A 23,799-nucleotide genomic window follows, 5' to 3' on the forward strand; every position below is an offset into this window, starting at 1 on the left:
ACAGAAAGCAGAGAGTCGGGATAAATGGGTCCTTTTCGGGTTGGAATTCGGGTGGTTAGTGGTGTGCCACAAAGATCGGTGCTGGGACCACAACTATTTACAATATACATAGATGACCTGGAAGAGGGGACAGAGTGTAGTGTAACAAAATTTGCAGATGACACAAAGATTAGTGGGAAAGCGGGTTGTGTAGGGGACACAGAGAGGCTGCAAAGAGATTTGGATAGGTTAAGCGAATGGGCTAAGGTTTGGTAGATTGAATACAATGTTGGAAAGTGTGAAGTCATCCACCTTGGGAAAAAAAACAGTAAAAGGGAATATTATTTGAATGGGGAGAAATTACAACATGCTGAGATGCAGAGGGACCTGGGGGTCCTTGTGCATGAATCCCAAAAAGTTAGTTTGCAGGTGCAGCAGGTAATCAGGAAGGCGAATGGAATGTTGGCCTTCATTGCGAGAGGGATGGAGTACAAAAGCTGGGAGGTCCTGCTGCAATTGTATAGGATATTGGTAATGCCGCAGCTGGAGTACTGCGTGCAGTTTTGGTCACCTTACTTAAGGAAGTATATACTGGCTTTGGAGGGGGTACAGAGACGATTCACTCGGCTGATTCCGGAGATGGGAGGGTTACCTTATGATGATAGATTGAGTAGACTGGGTCTTTACTTGTTGGAGTTCAGAAGGATGAGAGGTGATCTTATAGAAACATTTAAAATAATGAAAGGGATAGACAAGATAGAGGCGGAGAGGTTGTTTCCACTGGTCGGGGAGACTAGAACTAGGGGGCACAGCCTCAAAATACGGGGGAGCCAATTTAAAACCGAGTTGAGAAGGAATTTCTTCTCCCAGAGGGTTGTGAATCTGTGGAATTCTCTGCCCAAGGAAGCAGTTGAGGCTAGCTCATTGAATGTATTCAAGTCACAGATAGATAGATTTTTAACCAATAAGGGAATTAAGGGTTACGGGGAGCGGGCGGGTAAGTGGAGCTGAGTCCACGGCCAGATCAGCCATGATCTTATTGAATGGCGGAGCAGGCTCGAGGGGCTAGACGGCCTACTCCTGTTCCTAATTCTTATGTTCTTCTGTTCTTATGTAATCTTACTTTACCATCAGACTTAGGTACAACAACAATGGATGTAGCCCAATTACATCGTTCTATCTTACACATAATGTTCTCAGTCTCTTGTCTTTTGAGTTCTTGCTCAACTTTCTCCTTGAGTGCATATGGTACAGAACATGGCTTGTAGTAAACCGATCTAGCGTCCTTCTGTACCCTGACACTCGCCTTGAAGCCTTGGATCGGACTGCCCGTTTCGCAGAACACCTTCGGATACTGCTTGATAACCTCTTCCGTTGATGAAAATCTCGCTTCCACACAGAAATTCTTACTCCAATCCAGCTTCAGTGAGCTCATCCGATTTCTTCCTAGTAAAGCAGTCTTGTCTCCTTTCACTACTATTAGAGGCAAGTTCTGAAATTGATCTTTATATTTCACCAGTACGGTGAAACGGCCTACTACAGGAATTTTCTCTCCCGAGTAGCCTCGCAGCTCTATCTTGGATTTCTCCAGTTGGAAATCATACAATTTGTCGCAGTACAGTGACTCCGGTACTACACTCACGGAGGCACCCGTGTCAATTTCCATTGGTATCTTGAATCCCGCAACATCTGTGTGGATTTTGATGCTTTCTGAATCGCTGTCCGTTAACCTCGTGCTCCTGATGATGTGTAATTCTAACATCTCCTCGTCCTGTTGTTGTTCTTCCATGCTATGAAGTCTCTTTGGATTTCGACTCATAGCTTTGAACGCTGGACTCATAGCTTTAAAAACTGGTTTACCCTTCAGTCGGCATGCCTTCGCAAGATGCCCAGTCTTTCTGCAGAAGAAACACTCTGCCTTCACGTATGGACAACTTTTAGCAATGTGTTGTCCCAGCCACCTATAGCACGACTTCGACGTTCTGGTAGAATTTGCAGCTTCTGAGACTTTTGACCATACCCGTCTTTTACTTTGAACCTGCAGGTGATTTACCTTGGTTGACAAGCAATCTCAAAAGTTAAGTCATCTGTCGTCAATAACTTCCTTCTGATCGCTTCATTTTTCACCCCACAAACAAAACGATCTCGTAATGCTCGGTTTTGAAAGTTTCCAAAATTACAGTGCGTCGATAGCTTTTTTAATGCCACGATGTAATCAGCGATACTTTCATCCGCCTTTTGATTCCAAATCCCGAAACGATAGCTTTCAGCAATTTCTGACGGTTTGGGGTTATCGTGCTGCTCCAGCTTCGTTAAAATCTCTTTAAGAGTTGTGTCCTTTGGCTCATCAGGCACAAGCAGATTTGCAAGGGTTTCGTATCATGCCGGACCTGCTACTGATAAGAAGATCGCTTTCTTATGTTCCAACACAGCCTGGTTCTGGACTGCATTGTCTGGAACTTCGATTATGTTATTTGCAGTGAAATACATTTCTAGTCGATTCACATACATACCCGGTCATATCTATATTCACCCAAATATCTGATTACACCTGCCATTTTTAACTCTAGCTGTTCACGCCGTGTGCTGTATTTTACCTCGGATTTTTGTAGTTTTTTTCAAAGACAAAAACTTCCAAAGTCTTCTGTCAGCTGGCTGAATCCTTCACCAACAAAATTTAAGCTTTAAACATCCGAAAAATCTCTCATCTCGCCGCCAACTGTAAAATCTTCACAGAGCACAGCACACACAGCTTCCTAACATGCAGGCTGCTCTCTCTCGGAACTCTCCGGAAAGCTGCCTGTTGTTTAATGATTAACTATGCAGCTGCAGTACACAATACATCCACATCCACAGTGTGGAGCTACAAGCATTACAAGCTTACAGACATTACACTTGGTAGACACACCAAGGAGAGCATGAGTTTGGGTTTGGGTTTGGAGTTATATGTAGGTTGTCGGCTCCCTTTCCTGAAGGACATTAATGAACCAGTTGAACTTTTATGACAATCCAGAAGCTTTCATGACTATTGTTTTTGTGCACCCCACTAATTACCAGATTTATCAAATTCAGTTTTCACAATTTGTCATGGCGGGATTTAAACTCACAACCTTTGGCTTGCTAGTCTACTGCCACAACCAGTAGATTTCTTACTATGAATACCTTTGGTAGAGAGGTCAGGGTGAGGTCATTTCAGAGTTATATTTTAGAAAGATGGTTGTTGTTGACATTGCTCAGGGCATCAAATTACAATGGAAGTTTCCATGACAATGCAAATTATATTTGTTCTTTTGCAAAAAGCAGCCTCGATGAGCCAAACAAACTGTTTTGTATATCTTATATTCTTAAAAATCATTGACATTGAACAGAATGTTTTCAGTTTGAAATTCTCGGTGAATTCAACATTTTTAATTTTCATGATTTCTGTATGCTTAGAAAGTACTATTTGTTCTCAGAAAAAAATATATGTTATAATGTTTTCATACTACCGGTATATTCAATTACTTCATGTTAAGAGTGATTGAAGTTTTCTTCCACCAAATTGTGCAGTTGCCATTGATTTATATAAATCCATGCCCAACATTCATCAGATATTGAGGTTCCTCTGACCTTGCTGTCTCCAGCACATTACTGAGTTCTCAAAGGAAGGAATAAAATATTCTAAAATTCAGCCACTAAGTACTATTCATCTATAATGGACATTAGCTGAGTAAGCAAATAATGAATGGAAATCCCAAACTTAAGCAAAGAAAAACTTCCTTAATGTGCAGTATTTTGTTTTTCACCCATTCATCGTCAATTAACAAAAAAATCTAGCCCAAAGAAAGATTTTTCTACATCATTGCCTCTGGATAGTAACATTTTTCTAGCAACATCCCCAATCCAAAAAATAACCAAAATTAAATGCCTCTTATAAGAAACTACAAAATTGCATTTATTTGTTTGTTTATCATAAGGAACAGCAGAATATTTATTGACATCTTATTATGTACTTTCAGCCTTTATTTGTCATCATAATAGTTTTTTAATTTATGGATCGCTGGAAGAGCCTACAATAAACAACTGGTCTCGTGTCACTCACGTGTCAGTGTTATTTGCCCTGTTTATCAGTGTGATCTTCGCTGCATGTGGATATGGAACTTTCACAGGCTATACACAAGGTAAGGAAGCAAAAGCAAAAGTAAAAGACTGCGGATACTGCAAATCAGAAATAACAGAAAATGCTGGAAATACTCAGCAAATCAGACAGCATCTGTGGAGAGATAACAGAGTTAACATTTCAGGTCGATGATCTTTCGTCAGATGGAAGCAAATTAGCTCAACTAAAAGTATAAGGGGTAGAATTTCAGCAGGGGTTTCCCAATCTACTATCGTAACTTCAGCGGAAGACTGGCAGAAACCTCGAAAAAGAGCGGAAATGCAATTTACACCATTTCTCGGGTTTCCACCAATCTTCCTATGAAGTTACGGTAATAGATCGGGCAACATTGGGGGAACACCTGCTGAAATTATTGCCGCAAAAGTTGAAAATTATCTTGATTTCTTTTTTTTTTCATTTATGAGTTTGGTTCAATAATGTTCTGATATTAATAATGGCCGAGTAGTCCCACAGTCTTAATCAATTTTGTTTTAACCACTTGTACACCTTTTGGGCCCACATTTCCCAAACCCCTTTTTCCAGCGCACTAACCCAAGATGCACTGACTTTGTGCGCTCAAAACGACGGCAACAAACTTACTCATGATTCTGGCCACTCTGCTCTGTGTCCCAGGTCCTGGCATAACGTTTAAAGTGCAATGGGGGCGGAGCTACAGCCCAGCGCCGAAAACAGTGCCGGCAGCTGTCCGCATGCGTGGTGGAGTCTGCGCGCATGCGCAGTAGCTCCTCGCCCTCCCAGCGCATCCTGCAGGCTATGCTCGCCGCCCCTGTCCCTATGCTCTCCCACATCGGCCCGCGAATTGTTGAACAGATAGAAACCTGCTGTGCTAACTTATTTCTGGCAAAAATATGGGGAAGTTGTTTCTATTTTACACATCTTTTGGGAGTATCTTGGCATACAGTCTTTGGAGCCAATTACTTACAGAGAATGGAAACATCGCTTGGCTTAATTTGTTTTAGGGAGATCCCTGTACAGGTAAAATAGTGATTGTAAGGAGACCTGTAAAATGTGCAAAGTAATGAGTGACATGAAAAAAGCCCTGTACATGTAAATAGCTGCTTGTGTTGTTTAAACTACTGTGATTGTGTATTTGCAGAGTTCCTTTATTTTCTTTTAATCTTTCCTTAAAACTTGGTGCTTTAGGTGCAGGTCTTCTCCACATCCTTCTATTTTTTATTTGTTATTGAATGCTTTTTGTGCTTTGTTTAGTGCTTTGTAAGTCTTGATGCTTTTGAATGTACTAACCTGCGCTGATTTCTTAACTCTCCACAAGGGTTTTCTGTTCGGCGACAAGTGGCCACATACGCTGGCCTAAGTTAGTTTGCAGCAACTATTAGCTGTCCAAACTGGCTTAAATGGCCAAAACGGCTGGTAACGCCCAATTTTGAAAAAAAACAAAACTAAAAAAAATCCTAACTAACTGGTGCAAATTAAATGTGCAGAATGGGGATTTTTAAGAAACTCCAGAAAAATCAAGTTACTCAAAAAAAAACAGAGCAACTCCTGGGAAAATTTGGACTCATAAAGTGGGGAAAAGTACTTGACAGACTGACCTTTTTAAAAAAAAAAAGAGAAAAGCAAAAGGAATGAGTCAAATTGATGATCTAAAGGGTTAAAGGACCTATGCTGCTAATGAATTTGTCACTGACTCAAAACCTACCCAAACTGCTGAAAATGCTGTAATAAAAATTGGTAGACAGATGAACTGGAGTAGCTACAAAAATGAGACAGCTCAAAATAAAAAATGTAAGAAGAGGGGAAGGGGAATATGATTTGTGAAATAAATTTTCACAAAAAGATTAACAAAAGAGAGGAATAATAGGAAGAAGGGATTGGGAAGGAAGAGAAAGATCGAGAGCTTTGGCAACCATTGTTGGCCTTTGCATTATTTATTTGTTCATATGTTAGAGCTTTGGCAACCATTGTTGGCCTTTGCATTATTTATTTGTTCATATGTTAGAGCTTTGTGCAACCGTGACTTTTAGAATGCCAGCAGGTACGGAGACATTTTTTTATCTGCGCCAAACAGCTCTGTAAGTCTTCACATCACACACTACGGGCTGGATTTTGCCAACGCACAGAAGGCGGGATCGGAGACGGGTCCGCTGTCAAAATCTAAAAGATTGACAGCGGGGCAGTGCCTCGCTCTGAACCTGCATCCGTGTAAGTTTCCCAAGTGCCGGGCCTGCTTACACTTTACAGACCCGGCACTAAGCAGTGGGTGAGCCATTTGAAATAGTTAAGAGAGTGTTTAAAAGGTAGTTGAACAGCATTTTACCCTACTAACCATTTTTCCAACTTTTTCATGAGGTTCCCGTCATTCAGGGACCATGTCAGGTAAGTAGGTCGGGTTTTCAACAACTCTCCATTGCTTTGAATAGGTGACAGCTTTAAAAGTGGTATAAAAGCTACCATTTCACAGCTGTTCACTTTCCATTGTTAGAAGCTGAAGCCCTCAGAATTTGGAATGCACTTTTCAGCTTTAGGAAGGTTGGAAGTGTTTGGATTAAACTCTCTATCCAGTGTCACCTACTTGGGGCAACCTCTCTCACCATTGACAGATCGCTTCTGTCATCTCAACTTCAGCTGCCATCTATTCCAGCTGCATTGGTACCCTTGAAAAAATTTCATCTTGGTCTTCAGAATCCCACCATGATCAGCCTCAATATCAACATCACGAGGCACATCAGCATCACCAACAACAACACCAATCTTCTCCGCAATTACCTGATGCTGCACAGGACACAGGGCATCAGCACATGACCAAATTGCTGCTCGGGAGACCAGGGATGGTCTCACCATTTACTTCACTTGATGCTGTACACCCTGGCTGCCACATGATGTACCATCCCACTCCAACACCACAAAGCATCCCTACAATGCCAAGCCATTCCTTTCACACATCCCCATTGCGGTTGGGGGGGGGGGGGGAGGGGGAGGGGCATACCCTTATGGCTCACCATTCACTATAATTCACTAAGCCACTTCCAAAGGAGCACACAAATCTGGCCAAGAGGCAAAGTGTTGAAAACAAAGATTTCAATGTTTGAAAACACATTAACAGAAGCTTGACATGAACATTGGCTAAAAGACCCAATTGCCTACCCTTGTGTGTTGTTAGTTGGTATGATTGGACAAGGATGAGGGTGAATGTGAGTGGTGGCTAGTGAGATGGGGAAGTGGTAATGTCGATAGAGAGAGAGAGGGTGGGTGGAGGTGCAAGGTAAGTTGATGTGATTAAGGATGTACAGGAGTTGGGTAGGGAAGGCAGAATGATGGGGTTGTTATGAGTGGCACAGCAGGATGAGGTTGAGTGTGGCTTTGCTGTAACGTTTTGTGATCAACTGAGATCATTGAAAGATTTACGCCACTACAGGCAAGTCCTCCTGATGACATGCTTGCTTGTGTCCGCCTGTGCAATGTGCAACCAGGCTGGGTTGATGTCCTGGGGAGATCTCTTCCATCTATTGGAAGGGAAGAAAACCTCCCCGAGTCCTGTGACACCCTCCATAAGCATATGGAGGGAGTCATGGAAGAGCCTGGGTGCAGCCGTGCACCTTTGTGCAGTGCTTGTCAGTGTTTGCAGCAGCTCAATGCTGCAGAACATTGACAGCTCAACTGTCAAAATGAATGTGGCCATGGTCCCTTTAAGAAAACTGGCTGATGACATGTCATCAAATGATGTCATCAGAACCGCTTCAATTTAATTGGCTGGGAACCTTGCAGGGCGTGCTTAAGGGGGAAAGCCGACATGGAGCGAGGAGCGGGTTTCGAATCCGCCCTCGACATTGACCACCTTTTTCCTGGGGAAATCATGACCTACGACTCTGAAACAAACCTGAAACAGTCAGAGTTAAAATATTAGGGCAAATTTTCCTCAACCGTTTCCCTGGGGAACAAGTTGGTGAAGCCGCAGTTAAAAAAGGGCAAATTTTCCTCAACTTTGCCTATGCCACAGGTGAGGAAAAAGGAATGGAAAACATGGCACTGGGTGTCCACCTAAGTTACATTGTACAAGGAGTTCCAGGATTCCTTTGAAGGGTGAGGCAGGACCTGCACCTGCAATAGATGAAGGCCTAACATTGCTCTAGTAATGAGGTGGGAAGGGGCAATCCTGGACATCTCCTGCTTCAATGCCATCTACACTCATCTATGGGCCATCCATTTCCAGGGGTACCACAAAAAGTTGGTGATGGGCCTTAAACCTGGAATCCCATCAGATCCTCTAGTTTGAAGGGAAGTCAGGTAGGAAGCAGAAGGTGGTTGACAAAATTAATGGCCACTCTTATCAAGATCCCAGCACATCTCCAATAGCAGCCAGAAGGCCCCATGATCAGTGGCCAGGACTGCAGCTACGAGCCTCTTGGGACTGTGAATTGTGAAGTATTTCATTTTAGGGGAAAAAGGGACAATGGAAAGGAAGTGTACCCTAAATGGTTTGATTCCGAACAGAGTGGAGAAAGAGACATCTAGGTGTGCAAATGCATAGATTTCTAAATATGGGAGTACATATACAAAAAACCATAAAAATGCAAATGAGATTCTGAGCTTTATAGAGGAGCACTGAATACAAATTCGCTCAGCACATTTAAAAAGTATTTGGATATGCACTTGAAGTGCCATAACCTACAAGGCTACGGACCAAGAGCTAGAAAGTGGGATTCGGCTGGATAGTTCTTTTTTGGCCAGCACAGACATGATGGGTCGAATGGCCTCCTTCTATGTTATATATTTCTATGATTCCATGATAAGCAAAAAAATTATGTTGAATTTGGGAACAAGAACATTTTTTAAGCCACAATTAGATGAATGCAAGTAGCTCCAATCTAATCTAATTATAGGAAGGATATTAGCCATGGAAAGGGCACAGCAAATGTTCACTGGAAACATACCAAGAATGAGAAGTATTCAAGCAAGGCTCAAAATATAATTTTATTTCACTGGAATAGAGAAGGAAATCTAATGAAGGTTTTTAGAATTGTGTAAAGTTTTGAGAGGATAGATAATATGCTCAGGATTATCACTGTTAAAAAGATGAGAGAAGTTTGAAGAAATTAAAGAGTTTTGGAACTTGGTCTGTTGTCCTGTAGGTGGCCTTTGAGGCAAGGAATATAATATTGAAAATTGAATTGAATTAATTTTGAAAGGAAGAATATGAAAGGGGATGCGTATAGGGCAGCCGAAGAGTTAGTACCAGTTCAGGCATAATGGGCTGAATGACCTCCTTCTGCACTGCAATTTCTATGATAATAACTCCCATCCATTCGCTCGTTTTAGTGCTAATTATATATAAAAATAAGCATGAAGTCTGGCCTGTTTTACTGTGTGTCATTTCAGTGATGACATAAATGGCTAGGATACTCTAGTCATTTGAAGATGGATGACATTCTCATTGAAAGATTACATTTGCAACATAGCTTCTGTCACAATTTAAAAATTCAATATCTTACTGGAAAATAAAATGTTTATATTATGCCAAAGTAATTTTATAACATTTGGGCCGAAAATTCCGGCCTCGCCGAGTCCGTACGAAGTGCACACTGACCCGGCGAGGCCTCACAAAAGCCAGGTTTTTTGTCGAAAACCAGATTTTCCGATCTGTCAAGATTTCTCCGTATAGATCCTCTGCATCCCCAGGAGAAGGATGTTCACATGGTAGAGATTGGGCTATTTGCCCAACGAATGTCCTTCAAACTTTTACGCCTGGTAAAAGCAGGTGCATAGCTTACTTTTACCAGCGTAAGAGTTTTAAAACATATAAAAATTAAATTTAAACAATCATTTTTATATTAAAAACCCTGTTTATTTTTAAGTGTATTTTTAGCCCTATTAAAACATATTAAAAAAAATCCAAAAAAAATATTTTTTTCAAAAACATTTAATTTAAATTCATTTTAAATATGTGAGGTGTTTTATTTATTATGCTGTGTTTTGGTGTTTTAGGGTTTTTTCTCATTGATAATAACGGGAACTCGTACAAACGGAGTTCCCATTTTTATTAATGAGAATACTGCATAGTGATTGGTGGTCCAGGCCCATGTGACTCCAGCTTGTACGTACATACATACCTGAAAGACATCTTCCCATGCACTGCGCAGCGAATCTACACCTCCGGCCAGGAACTTACGTTCCTCCGGAACCACCAGATACTTGCGTAGATTGTTTTCGGGTCGGAGGTGTTCGTATGAAGGAAGCCTCCAACTGCAATTTCCCCCCCATTGTGTATGCTGTAAGTCAACAGTGAGGTGATTGTCACAATCTGAAATTATAAAGAGGATTTAATGCAAAATTTTGCAAATGATTTCTTGAAATCAGTAAGTTACTTCAGAATGAGAGTATATATATCATTTAGGACAATTTTGATGCTTTTAATCATTTTAATGAAATGAAAATCAATCTAGAATTGTTTTTATGTTTTTCTACTAGGAGATGTATTTGAAAATTATTGCAGAAATGATAATTGGGCTACCGCTGGAAGGTTTCTGTATGGAGTAACCATTATTTTGACATTTCCAATTGAATGTTTTGTGACACGCGAGGTAAGTTAATCATTGAGTAAATATAATTGTAAAACTATTATGGGAATGTTTATTGATTTTACTGTGTGTCTTGGTGTTGATAGAAGTTTCCAGGTTAACTTCATAATATACAGTGCAATGTTTTCTTTTACCTCACAGTAATGAGATACCGATTTTGAATTTATATATAATAGAATAGAAAACAGAGGACCCATGGTATATCCATCTGCAATCTAAAAATTTGTAAAATTATACTCAGAGACAGAAGGGGGTAACTATGAGCGAGGCAGGTATGGGAACCCAGGACTTAGTGATGGAGGAGCATCAGCCCTTGCTCTTATCCAACAGCTTCGAGGCTCTTATGCCCTGGGTGGACGAGAGCAAGGACTGCAGGGAGGATGAGCAAACTGACCACAGCACCGTGGTACATGGGGCTATTCAAGTTGGGGGAATAAAAAGAAATGTGGTAGTGGTAGGGGACAGTATAGTTAGGGGGATAGATCTTGTTCTCTGCAGCCGAGAGTGTGAATCCCGAAGGCTGTGTTGCCAGGGTTAAGGACATCTCCTCTGGACTGGAAAGGAACTTGGAATTGGAGGGGAAAGATTCAGTTATCGTGGTTCACGTAGGTACCAATGACATAGATAGGACTAACAAATAGGTTCTGCTGAGGGATTATGAGCAGCTAGGGACTAAATTAAAAAGCAGAATCATAAAGGTAATAATCTCTAGATTACTACCCGAGCTATGAGCAAATTTGCATAGGGTAAATAGGATCAAAGAAATGAACACATGTCTCAAAGACTGGTGTGGAAGGAATGGGTTTCAATTCATGGGGCACTGGCACCACTACTGGAATAGGAGGGAGCAGTTCCGTCGGGACGGACTTCATTTGAACCAGGCTGGGCCAGTGTACTGGCAAATCGAATAACTAGAGCTGTAGAGCGGGCTTTAAGCTAAATAGTGGGGAGGAACATGGTGAGCGGAAATTTTAAAAGTCAAAGGGAAATGAGAAGGGCAAAGTGCAGGGTAATGATAAGGGTAATGATAACCAGAGTGTGACAGGAAGCCCTATGGCTGAAGAGCTCCTCCCAGAGTCACAATGCAGATTCCGCCCACTAAGGGGCCCAACGGACATGATCTTCACCGCGCAGCAGATACAAGAGAAATGCAGGGAACAGCACCAACCCTTGTACATGGCCTTCTTTGACCTCACAAAAGCCTTCGACACTGTCAAACATGAGGGATTATGGAGCGTCCTCCTCAGATTCGGCTGCCCTCAAAAGTTTGTCACCATCCTCCGCCTGCTACACGATGACATGTAAGCCATGATCCTGACCAATGATGGCCCACAGACCCAATACATGTGCGAACCGGGGTCAAGCAAGGCTGTGTCATCGCATCAAAGCTCTTCTCGATCTTCCATGCTGCAATCTCCATCTCACCCTCAGCAAGCTCCCCGTTGGAATGGAGTTAAATTACAGGCAAACGGGAATCTGTTCAACCTCCACCGCCTCCAGGCCAGATCCAAGGTCGTCCCATCCTCCATCATCAAGTTACAATATGCAGACGACGCTTGCATCTGCGCACACCAAGCCATCATCAACACCTTCACCAAGCCGTACGAGAGCATGGGTCTTGCACTAAACATCCGTAAGACAAAGGTCCTCTACCAACCTGCCCCCGCCACACAGCACTAACCCCCGGGTATCAAAATCCACGACGAGGCTTTGGACAACGTGGACCATTTTCCTTTCATTGGGAGCCTACTGTCAACAAGGGCAGACATCGACGATGAAGTCCAATACTGCCTTCAGTGTGCCTGTGCAGCCTTTGGTCGCCTGAGGAAGAGAGTTTTCGAAGACCAGGACCTCAAACCCGGCACCACGCTCATGGTCTACAGAGCAGTAGTGATATCCGCCCTCCTATAGGGCTCAGAGACATGGACTATATACAGCAGGCACCTCAAAATACTGGCGAAGTACCACCAACGCTGCTTCTGCAAGATCCTGCAAAACCATTGGCAGGATAGGCGCATCGATGTCAGTGTTCTCGCTTAGGCCAACAGCCTCAGCATCAAAGCATTGACCACGCTCAATCAGCTCCACTGGATGGGCCACATCGTCCACATGCTGGGCAAGAGACTCCAAAAAGAAACTCTACTCAGAGCTCTGACACAGCAAGCGAGCCCCAGGTGGGCAGAGGAAACGTTTCAAGGACACCCTCAAAGCCTCCTTGAAAAAGTGCAACATCCCCATCGACACCTGGGAATCCCTGGCCCAAGACCGCCCAAAGTGGAGGAAAAGCATTCGGGAAGGCGCTGAACACCTCGAGTTTCTTCGCCAATAGCAAGTTGAAGCCAAGCGTCGACAGCGGAAGGAGTGCGTGGCAACTCAGGCAACCCAACCTCCCGTTCCTCCAGCCACCGTCTGCCCCACCTGTGACAGAGACTGTAGGTCCCACATTGGACTCTTCAGTCACCTGAGAACTCATCTTTAGTGTGGAAGCAATGATCCTTGACTCCGAGAGACTGCTTAAGAAGAGAAGTGAAAGGAAGGGACAGAGCGTATACACATAAGCCAAAATTAAAACCTCTATATCTGAACGCACGAAGCATTCGTAACAAGACGGATGAGTTGACGGCACAAATAGAAATAAATGGGTATGACCTGTTTGTCATTACAGAGACGTGGTTGCAAGGTGACCAAGACTGGGAACTGAATATTCAGGGGTATTTGCCATGTTGTAAGGATAGGCAGAAAGGAAAAGGAGGTGGGGTAGCTCTTTTAATAAGGGATGAGATCAGTGCAGAAGTGAGGAATGATATTGGTTCAGAAGATCAAGATGTAGAATCAGTTTGGGTGGAGATAAGAAATGATAAAGGAAAGAAGTCACTGGTAATAGTCTACCGGCCCCCAAACAGTAACCACATTGTAGGACAGAGTATAGATCAAGAAATAATGGAGGCTTGTAAGAAAGGTACGTCAATAAACATGGGTGATTTTAATCTTTACATTGATTGGACATATCAAATTGACAAAGGGGTAGCCTTGAGGAAGAGTTCATAGAGTGTATGTGGGATGGTTTCTTAGAACAATACATTGTGGAACCAACAAGGGAGCAGACTATTTTAGATCTCGTAATGTGTAACGAGTCTGGCTAAATTAATGATCTCGTAGTGAAGGAACCTCTTGGAAGAGTAATCATAGCATGGTAGAATTTCAAATTCAGTTTGAGGGTGAGAAAGCTAGGTTTCAAACTAGTGTCCTGAACTTAAATAAAGGTAATTACAAAAATATGAAGGCAGAGTTGGTTAAAGTGGACTGAGATAATAGATTAAAGAGTAAGACTGTAGAAAAGCAGTGGCAAACATTTAAGGAGATATTTCATAACTCCCATCAAAGATATATTCCAGTGAGAAACAAAAACTCTAAGATAAGGATGAACCATCCTTGGCTAACTAAGGAAGTAAAGGATGGTATCAAATTGAAAACAAAAACATATAATGTTGTGAAGAACAGTGGAAGGCCAGAGGATTGGGAAATTTTTAGAAACCAGCAAAGGACGACTAAAACATTGATAAAGACAGAGAAGATAGCATATGAGAGTAACCTAGCAAGAAATATAAAAACAGACAGTAATAGCTTCTACAGGTGGAGAAAAAGGAAGTGAGTAGCTAAAGTAAACATTGGTCCCTTAGAGGATGAGACTGTGGAATTAATAATGGGTAACAGGGAAATGGCAGAGATTTTGAACAAATATTTTGTATCAGTCTTCACGGTAGAAGGCACTAAAAACATCTCAATAATTGATAATCAAGGAGATATTGGTGGGGGGGAGAGAATTAAAACAATCACTATCACAAGAGATAAAGTACTCGGCAAGCTAATGGGACTAAAGGTGGATAAGTTCCCCGGACCTGATCCTAGGGTCTTAAAAGAAGTGGCTGCAGAGATAGTGGATGCATTGTTTGTAATCTACCAAAATTCCCTGGATTCTGGAGAGGTCTCAGTGGATTGGAAAATCGCAAATATAATGCCCCTATTTAAGATAGGAGAGAGAGAGAAAGCAGAAAACTATAGACCAGTTAGCCTAATATCAGTCATTGGGAAAAATGCTGGAGTTCATTATTCAGGAAGTAGTTGCTGGATATTTAGAAAATCATAATGCAGTCAAGCAGAGTCAGCATAGTTTTATGAAAGGGAAATCATGTTTTATAAATTTGCTGGAGTTCTTTGAGAATGTAACGAGCAGGGTAGATAAAGGGAACCAGTAGATGTCATAAGAACATAAGAAATAGGAACAGGAGTAGACCATAAGGCCCCTCGAGCCTGCTCCGCCATTTAGTAAGATCATAGCTGATCTGATCATGGACTCAGCTCCACTTCCCCACCCGCTCCCCATAACCCCTTATCCCCTTATTGTTTAAGAAACTGTCTATTTCTGTCTTAATATTTGGATATCCAGAAAGCATTCGATAAGGTGCCACTTAAAAGCTTACTGCACAAGATAAGAGCTCATGGGGTTGGGGGTAATATATTCGCATGGATAGGCAATTGGCTAACTAACAGAAGACAGAGAGTCGGGATAAATGGGTCATTTTCAGGTTGACAAAAGGTAACTAGTGGGGTGCCACAGGGATCAGTGCTGGGGCCTCAACTATTTACAATTTATATTAATGACTTGGATGAAGGGACCGAGTAAAATGGAGCCAAATTTGCTGATGATGCAAAGAAAGGTGGGAAAGCAAGTTGTGAGGAGGATGCAAAGAATCTATAAAGGGATATAGATAGGCTCAGTGATTGGGCAAAAATTTGGCAGATGGAGTATAATGTGGGAAAATGTGAGATTATCCACTCTGGTAGGAAAAATATAAAAGCAAACTACTATTTAAATGGGGAGAGATTACAAATTGCTGCAGTACAGAGGGATCTGGTGGTTCTTGTACATAAAACACAACAAGTTAGCATGCAGGTGCAGCAAGTAATTAGGAAGGTAAATGGAATGTTCGCCTTTATTGCAAAGGGGATGGAATATAAAAGCAGGGAAGTACTGCTCCAACTGTACAGGGTGTTGGTAAGACCACACCTGGAGTACTGCATACAGTTTTGGTCTCCTTATTTAAGAAAGGATATACTTGCTTTGGAGGCACTTCAGAGAAGGTTCACGAGGTTGATTCCTGAGATGATGGGGTTGTCATATGAAGAAAGTTTGAGCAGATTGGGCCTATACTCATTGGAGTTTAGAAGAATGAGAGGTGATCTTATTGAAACATATAAGATTCTGGAGGGTCTTGACAGGGTAGATGCAGAGATGATGTTTCCCCTTATGCGGGAATCTAGAACTAGGGGGCATAGTTTCAGAATAAGGGGCCGCCCATTTAAGACAGAAATTAGGAGGAATTTCTTCTCTGAGAGTCGTGAATCTTTGGAATTCTCTACCGCAGGGAGTTGTGGAGGCTGGGTCTTTGAATATATTTCAGGTGAAGATCGACAGATTTTTGAATAAGGGAGTCAAGGGTTCTGGGGAGCGGGCAGGAAAGTGGAGTTGAGGCCAGGATCAGATCAGCCATGATCTTATTGAATGCAATGCAGGCTTTAAGGGCCAAATGGCCTACTCCTGCTCCTATTTCTTATGTTCTTATGTAATCGCAAGATCGCCTACTTCCACCTTTGTAACATTGCCGGTCTCTGCCTCTGCCTCAGCTCATCTGCTGCTGAAACCCTAATCCATGCCTGTGTTAGCTGCAGTCTCGACTATTCCAATGCTCTCCTAGCCTGCCCCTCAACTTGCACCCTTCCGAAACTTGAGCTCATCCAAAACTCTGCTGCCCACATCCTAACTGGCACCAATTCCCGTTCACCCAACTCCCCTGTGCTCGCTGATCTCTGTTGGCTCTCGGTCCAGCAACGTCTGAATTTTAAAATTATCATCCTTATTTTCAAATTACTCCATGGCCTCACCCCTCCTTATCTCTGTTACCATCTCCAGCCCTTCAACACTCCGAGATCTCTGCGCTCAGGTCTGAGAGATTGTTTCCCCTAGCTGGAGAGTTTAGAACTAGAGTGGCACAGTATCAGGATAGGGCTTGACCTTTTAAGACTGAGATAGGAAGGAATTTCTTCATTCAGACAGTTGTAAATCTTTGGAATTCTCTTCCCCAGGGGGTTGTGGATGCTCAGTTGTTGATTATATTCAAGTCTGAGATAGATAGATTTTGTAGACTCGAGGGGAATCAAGGGTTATGGGGATCGGACAGGAAAGTGGAGTTGAGGCCAAAGATGAGCCATGATCTTATTGAATGGAAGAGCAGGCTCAAGGAGCCACATGGCCTACTCTTGCTCCTAATTCTTATTACATTCTTATGTTTTCCGCTCTATATCTCTGTTAAAAACCTAATGAAAAAGTTAAGCCAAGCTGCAACTTGGTTTTTAACAATGTGCTGAGTAATAACTACTGCTGAACAATCATTCTTCCCCATAAAAATGAATTTTATATTTGTGGAATGTCAAATTGCTCCATTATGATAAAAATTACTATTTTTTTAAGATAATAAAAAATATTTAACTTTTTTTTTAAGTTTGTTTATGATAGTTCAGCTTTTACCTTAACCCCATGTGTATGTCCCAATCTTTATTTTGCTCTCTGTAAAATGTTTTTAAAGTTTTTATTGCCTGGTTTGCTGTCTGTGAGAATTATTCAATGTAATTGGCTGCTGAGCCAGCTTAATGACATCACTGTTGCTGTACGTTGGGGCGCTACAATCAAATTAACTTTGAGAAAGTTAAAGTTTTCACCACAAACATCGTGAGATCTTTGTGGGCAGCTTTCTTCGAGGTCAGCGGCGATCGCCATCGCTTCGCTGCTGACCAGGAATTCTGGGCCATTAGCTGGATTCCTCACCATAGAAGCTCAACAAATCCAACCAAAAAGTTCCAGTAAGTCTTAGTTACTTACAGTACATAGGCTAGTGAATACATAACTATATGCTTACATGCCATATGACCTCTGCTGCAGTTTAGATTACATCAACTGCTTGAGTTTTCTTCTGCTTTTTGATAATATCTGGATCCTCAATACTACAGACTTGCAACATACTCATATGTAATCTCTTCAATATACATTCATGGTTTCTTGTAGTTTACAGCCTGGATTTACTGCTGCTACTCTACTGGTGTAGCAGTGTAATTTGGGCGGGGTTGAGTGGGGAGTGGCGGTTGCATAAGTGGACACAGCTCTAGGCCCTTATTTGCGTCTTTCTTGATTTCCACAAGCAATTACCCCAGGTCTTCAAAGCGCATACCTAAAGTATAGTGGCAGCATGCAAATAAGACAGTTGTGGTGGTTTCACATGCCATAATTTCTGTCCTTTCTCAGATTCTACTATGAGGTGTTGGGGATGCAAACCATTTGTTTAAGGGGGACTGAAAGGAAACTAAAATTGAATTCTTACTTCACTCGTCTTTTTTTATAGTCAGCAGAGGGAGGCATCTACTAGGGCAGTCTGCCCTGGCTGCAATTTTAACCCAGAACTTTACATAGCTTTTATAGTTTACTGTGCAAGATTGACTTCTATAAAACACAATTTTGTAATCAGTCAGTGCATTTATAATGGAGATACAGATGTTCAGTGCCTGCTTGATTAAGGATTTTGTGCATGGAAAATATATCTGGTACTCTTGTGACCTATAGTTCACAAGCTAAGATTGTATATTAGATAATATGTATCCATATTATAATGTAAATACTTAAGCATATGCTTTGAACTGTGTATAATATGAATCTTATTATTGCAAATGGTAAATCAGGGACCATCAGCATGCATGAAGGTTCATTATAATCTGCAGCAGAACTGAAACATCATTAATCATTTAAGTAAGAAAAATTGTTTTGGTGGAGTCTGAAATAGTAACAATTAAGTTTGACTGTATATTTTGACTGCCAAAGAATCAGGTGAACTTTGATTTTTAATATTTTTCTATATAGTTTTGATATATCATGATGTATATGTCTGGACCTTTTTAAAAAAAAAGCATTATTGCCAAAAGAACAAAAATGCTTTTAATCTTTCAGTGATGGGTCACAGTATTGTCTTTCATCTACAGGTTATTGGAAACCTATTTTTTACTGGAACCCTATCAACTATTTTTCATATTGTTGTGACAGTCTGCATTGTTGCTGCAGCCATGGCCATTTCATTAGCCTATGATTGCCTTGGAATAGTTTTGGAATTAAATGTGAGTAATAGTATTCCTAAGATAAGAGGTGCTTTACTATTTTGTGTCATTCATTCTCGGGATGTGGCTGTTAAAGCTGGGATTTATTGCCCATCCATAGTTGCCCTCAGAAGGCCTTGTTCTTGAACTGCTACAGTCCATTTGACAAAGGTACTCCTACAATGCTGTTAGATAGCAAGTTAATAGTTTGATACAACTGAGTTGTTTGCTAGGCAAATTCAGAGGGTAGGAAAGAGTCATCCACACTGATGTGGGACTGGAGTCTCATGCAGGACAGACTAGAAAAGGACGCCAGGTTTCCTTCCCTAATCAGTTGCGTTTTTATGACAATGCTACAACTTCATGGTCACTTTTACTGAGAGCAGCTTTTTAGTTAAACTGAGTTCAAACTCTCAAACTACCACAATGGAATTTGAACTCATGTTATTTGGATTATTAGTCCAGGCCTCTGGATTACTATTCCAGTAACATAACTTCTACATTTCTGTACCTGTGTACTTTACTACTAAATGGTTTATAATATAATGGTCATTGCACTGGTCTTTGCCCATTTCTAACTCTGAACTGAATCTTTGCTCTCTACTTAGCTCTTGAACTGGACTTCTCTCTATTGCTGCTACCTGCCTGGAGGTTTCCTTCTTACAATCCTCAGATATTGAGCTGCTTATCTTTTCTCACATCAGCGTCTGCACTATGCACCTCTGCTACTGGTCTATGTAATCTAAAGTCACACTCTGTGTCCACTCATGTACATTCCAGCCCTCAGTCTTCCAGTCCCACTTTTATTTTGGGTGATTTCCAGCCCCTGTTCTGCTCTTAATTTCATCCAGCCATTTCCCTTCTCCAACAATTAAATTCCTCTTCTCACCCAACACTACTGCTCACCCTACTTTGTCTCCAGCTTTGGAATCCAGCATTCCTCTCTGCCTCCCTTGCTATCCACCATGGCTACCATCACTGGCTCTCCAGTAGCAGCCCATCCTTCTCTTTTGGTCGTCATCTCACCCGCTCCTTTGGTTTTCAACTGTCACAGCACTTCAGTCACGTGGACCTGCACAATTGCTTCCTCACCTATGTGTTCAACACCCTCATTGCTGTCATACTTAATATATAGGATTTGATGATTCACCCTGTAAGATTATGCAGGGTGAATCATCAATTCAATTCCTGTCACTACAACTGGTTTAGCCAGTTTATCCGTGCACATCTTTCCTGCAACTCCATGTTTGAAGCCCCCCAATCGGGTTCTGCCCTGCCACAGCACTGAAATGGTCCTTGGGCTGGATTTTCGGGTTTTGGGGTTTTTGGGCGAAAATGGTAGTGATACATGAAAATTACCATTTTCGCTGTGTTACCGATTTTAGGTCGGTCTTTTGGCCTTTGGGGTCATCGCAAAGGGAGGTGTTGCACAATTATTCGTGGCGCAAAACACGAGTTTTGCCAACTTTAGTGCGGGGTCGTTTGCGCTGCGAGAGAGGCATTGGGAGGGGGGGGAAGAAAAAAAAATTCAAAAAACATTACCAAGACCCTTAGCTAACAAATCGCTGCAAAAAAAATTAATAAAAACTTTAACTCACCTTTTTTGCAGGTTTTCTAACTTACCCCTGCTGGCAGGGCTACACCGACAGGTTTTACCTATCGCTGTTCTGGGCGCGCGTATGGGTCGGGAGAGTGCTGAAACTCGGATGGTACAGCAATACGCATCGTTACATATCTGGCGCAGCTAACCCTGGCGGTTCTTCCCATCGCCGCTGCAAACAAGGAGCCGAGGATCCCGCCTGGACTTTGCGACCAGGTTTTTGCCACGGAGGGTCAAAACGTGGCGAAAACCCGATCACAAACCATCGAAAATCCAATCCTTTATCTAAGACACAAATGACATCCTATATGTCTGTGACCATGGTCCACTACCCCTCCGCATCCTTCTTGACCTGTCTGCAGCCTTTGACATGGTTGACCACACCATCATCCTCCAACGCCTTTCCCCCATTGTACAGCTGGGTAAGACTGCACTCACCTGGTTCCATTTCTATCTATCCAGTTGTAGCCACAGGACCTCCTGTAACGGCTTCTCTTCTCATTCCCACATCATTACCTCTGGCATCCTCCAAGAATCTATCTTTGGCCCCTCCTATTTCTTACCTAAATGCTGCCCCTCAGCAACATCATCCGAAAACACATCAGGTTCCACATGTACATGGACGTCACCAACTTCTACCTCACCACCACCTCTCTCGACCTTTCCACTGCCATTGATTTGTCACGCTACTTGTCCGACATCCAGTATTGGATGAGCAGAAATTTCCTCCAATTAAATATTGGGAAGACTGAAGCCATTGTCTTCAGTCCTAACCACCAACGCCATCCCTCTCCCTGGCTACTGTCTGAGGCTGAACCAGGCTGTTCAAAACGTGACAACTTATTTAACCCTCAGCTGATGATTTGACCTTATATCCTCTCCATATGTGGCTCGGTGACAAATTTTGTTTGATAACACTCCTGTGAAACGCCTTGGTCCAATTTACTACATTAGAGCTGTAATATAAATGAAAGTTGTTGTAGTGGAACCAGATTTGGCCGAAAATAGCACTATCATTAACATTCACCCCCAAGACCAAAGTGGGGAAATGAGTGTCTCTGAATACTGAACAAGGTGTCAGGATGGGACAGGGAGTAATTAAGTATATTAATCATTGGATAAAAATGCAAGCAAAAGCTCAAAATTAATCACTAGCATCTAATGCAAGTGTGTCTTAGTTCAGGAATTATTTTCTTTGGTACCTTAAGTGAGTGCCAAAAGGTTATCACTACAGCCAATTAACATCACTGTGCACTGAGAAGGAGCAATGCTCAGAGTATCCAAGTTTGTTCAGGGAAGATATTTGCAATTTATTATTAAAATAGAGACAAAGGTTCTGTTGTCATGAATCCATGTTGTCCATTATCCCCAAGATTCTGTCCCAGTTCTAGAACAGATTTTGAGAATCCATTACCAATAACATCTGTGGGGGGAGTCAAATGTTCATATAACAGTTCAATACATGTCAGAAGAACAACACTTGTTGTCCAGATTGATGAAGGGATAGGGACAGTTAGGCCACATTTTAATAGATGTAATGTTACCTAGAACATTAATACAAATATTTTACACTATTGGTTATGATGAGAAAAAGATATATGCATATGTACATATGTCGAAGCCTATAAGGGGAGCACTTTGAACAGAAAAGAATCCTCCCAGAATGTCCTTTTCCTTTGAGTGAATAGACTAGTTTATAAGAACCTCACTGCCCTTGGTCCTTTTGACTAAAATTTATTCTGAATTTCAAACTAGACCTTTGCCAATAGTCTGCCAATAATGTACCCATGCCCATATGTCTCTTGGTTTCTTTCACTCTCCCAGAAGATAATACAAAAAGAGACAAGGGGGTAGAAATTCACCTTGAGCGGTAGTGCAAAATGTACGATCGTGAATCTGCATTCCGCCAATTGACTTCAATGGAAAAGAAATTTGGACGGAGTGCAAAATGGGCTGCCAGTTGTTCATTATCTCCCATTTTGCATTACCACCCCGAAATTAATTTAAATCCCCAGAAATATTTAGCATTGGGAAAAAGGGAGTAATAATGAAAAAGGAATGTAAATTTTAAAAATGTAAAATCACACTTTTTCACCGCGATTTTACAAGAACTTTACATTTTGACTATAAAAGAAATGTAAAAGAAACAACACCGGAAAAATTTCCTTCAATGTTATCATTTTATTTTATTTTCACAGGGGGTGATTGGTGCTACTCCATTGGTTTTCATCATTCCAACGGCATGCTATCTAAAACTCTCTGAAGAGTCATGGTATCATTGGGACAGCGTTCAGTCTTGTATGATCCTTATCACTGGTATATTGGTGATGATTGTTGGTTTTGTGATGGCTGTCTTGTTTCCCCAAGAGTGCAGCCATGGAAAAGAGATGTTTTACTGCATGCATTCAAATTCATCTATATACAATATTACAGTCGCCTTTAATGAGACTGTCAGTCACATCATAGAATTGTAGAAATTTACGACACAGAAAGAGGTGATTCAGCCCACTGTTTCTGCGTTGGCTTAAAAGGAGCTATCCAGCCTAATCCCACTTTCCAGCTCTTGGTCCGTAGCCTTGTAGGTTACAACACTTCAGTGCCGATTCAAGTACTTTTTAAATGCAGTGAGGGTTTCTGCTTCTACCAACCTTTCAGGCAGTGCATTCCAGATCCCCACCACCCTCTGGGTGAAAATAAATTCTCCTCAATTTCCTCTAATCCTTCAACCAATTACTTTAAATCTATGCCCCCTGGTTATTGACTCCTCTGCTAAGGAAAATAGTCCTTCCTATCTCAGCCCCTCATAAATTTATACACCTCAATTAAGTCTCCTCTCAGCCACTTCTGTTCCAAAGAAAGCAACCCCAGCCTATCCAATCTTTCCTCATAGCTAAAATGCTCCAGTCCTGGCAACATCCTCGTAAATTTCCTCTGTACCCTCTCTAGTACGATCACATCTTTTCTGTAATGTGGTGACCAGAACTGGACGTAGTACCCTTGCTGTGGCCTAACTAATGTTTTATGCAGTTCTGGCGTAAACTTCCTGTTCCTATATTCTATGCCTCAGCTATTAAAAGGAAAGTATCCCGAATGCTTTCTTAACCGCCTTATCTACCTGTCCTGCTACCTTTAAGGATCTGTGGACATGCACTCCAAGGTCCCTCTGTTCCTCGACACTTTTCAGTATCCACAATTAACTGTGTATTCCCTTGCCTAGTTAGTGCTCCCCAAATGCATTATCTCGAACTTCTCCAGATTGAATTCCATTTGCCACTTTTCTGCCCACCTGATCAGTCCATTGATATCTTCCTGCAGTCTACAGCTTTCTT

General features: G+C 41.8%; 1 protein-coding gene across 1 annotated transcript in view; it reads left to right on the forward strand.

The window, feature by feature from the left end:
* slc38a11 (solute carrier family 38 member 11) overlaps positions 1-22,944 on the forward strand; it is a 135,453-nt gene extending 112,509 nt beyond the window's left edge. Inside the window, exons 9-12 of the mRNA XM_070873645.1 lie at positions 3,978-4,139; positions 10,565-10,677; positions 18,760-18,891; positions 22,669-22,944. Of these exons, the coding sequence (XP_070729746.1) occupies positions 3,978-4,139; positions 10,565-10,677; positions 18,760-18,891; positions 22,669-22,944 (683 nt within the window). The remainder of the gene's footprint in view (positions 1-3,977; positions 4,140-10,564; positions 10,678-18,759; positions 18,892-22,668) is intronic.
* The last annotated feature ends 855 nt before the right edge of the window (positions 22,945-23,799 follow it).

This window comes from Pristiophorus japonicus, chromosome 3 (genome assembly GCF_044704955.1).
Source record: "Pristiophorus japonicus isolate sPriJap1 chromosome 3, sPriJap1.hap1, whole genome shotgun sequence".
NCBI lineage: Eukaryota > Metazoa > Chordata > Chondrichthyes > Pristiophoridae > Pristiophorus > Pristiophorus japonicus.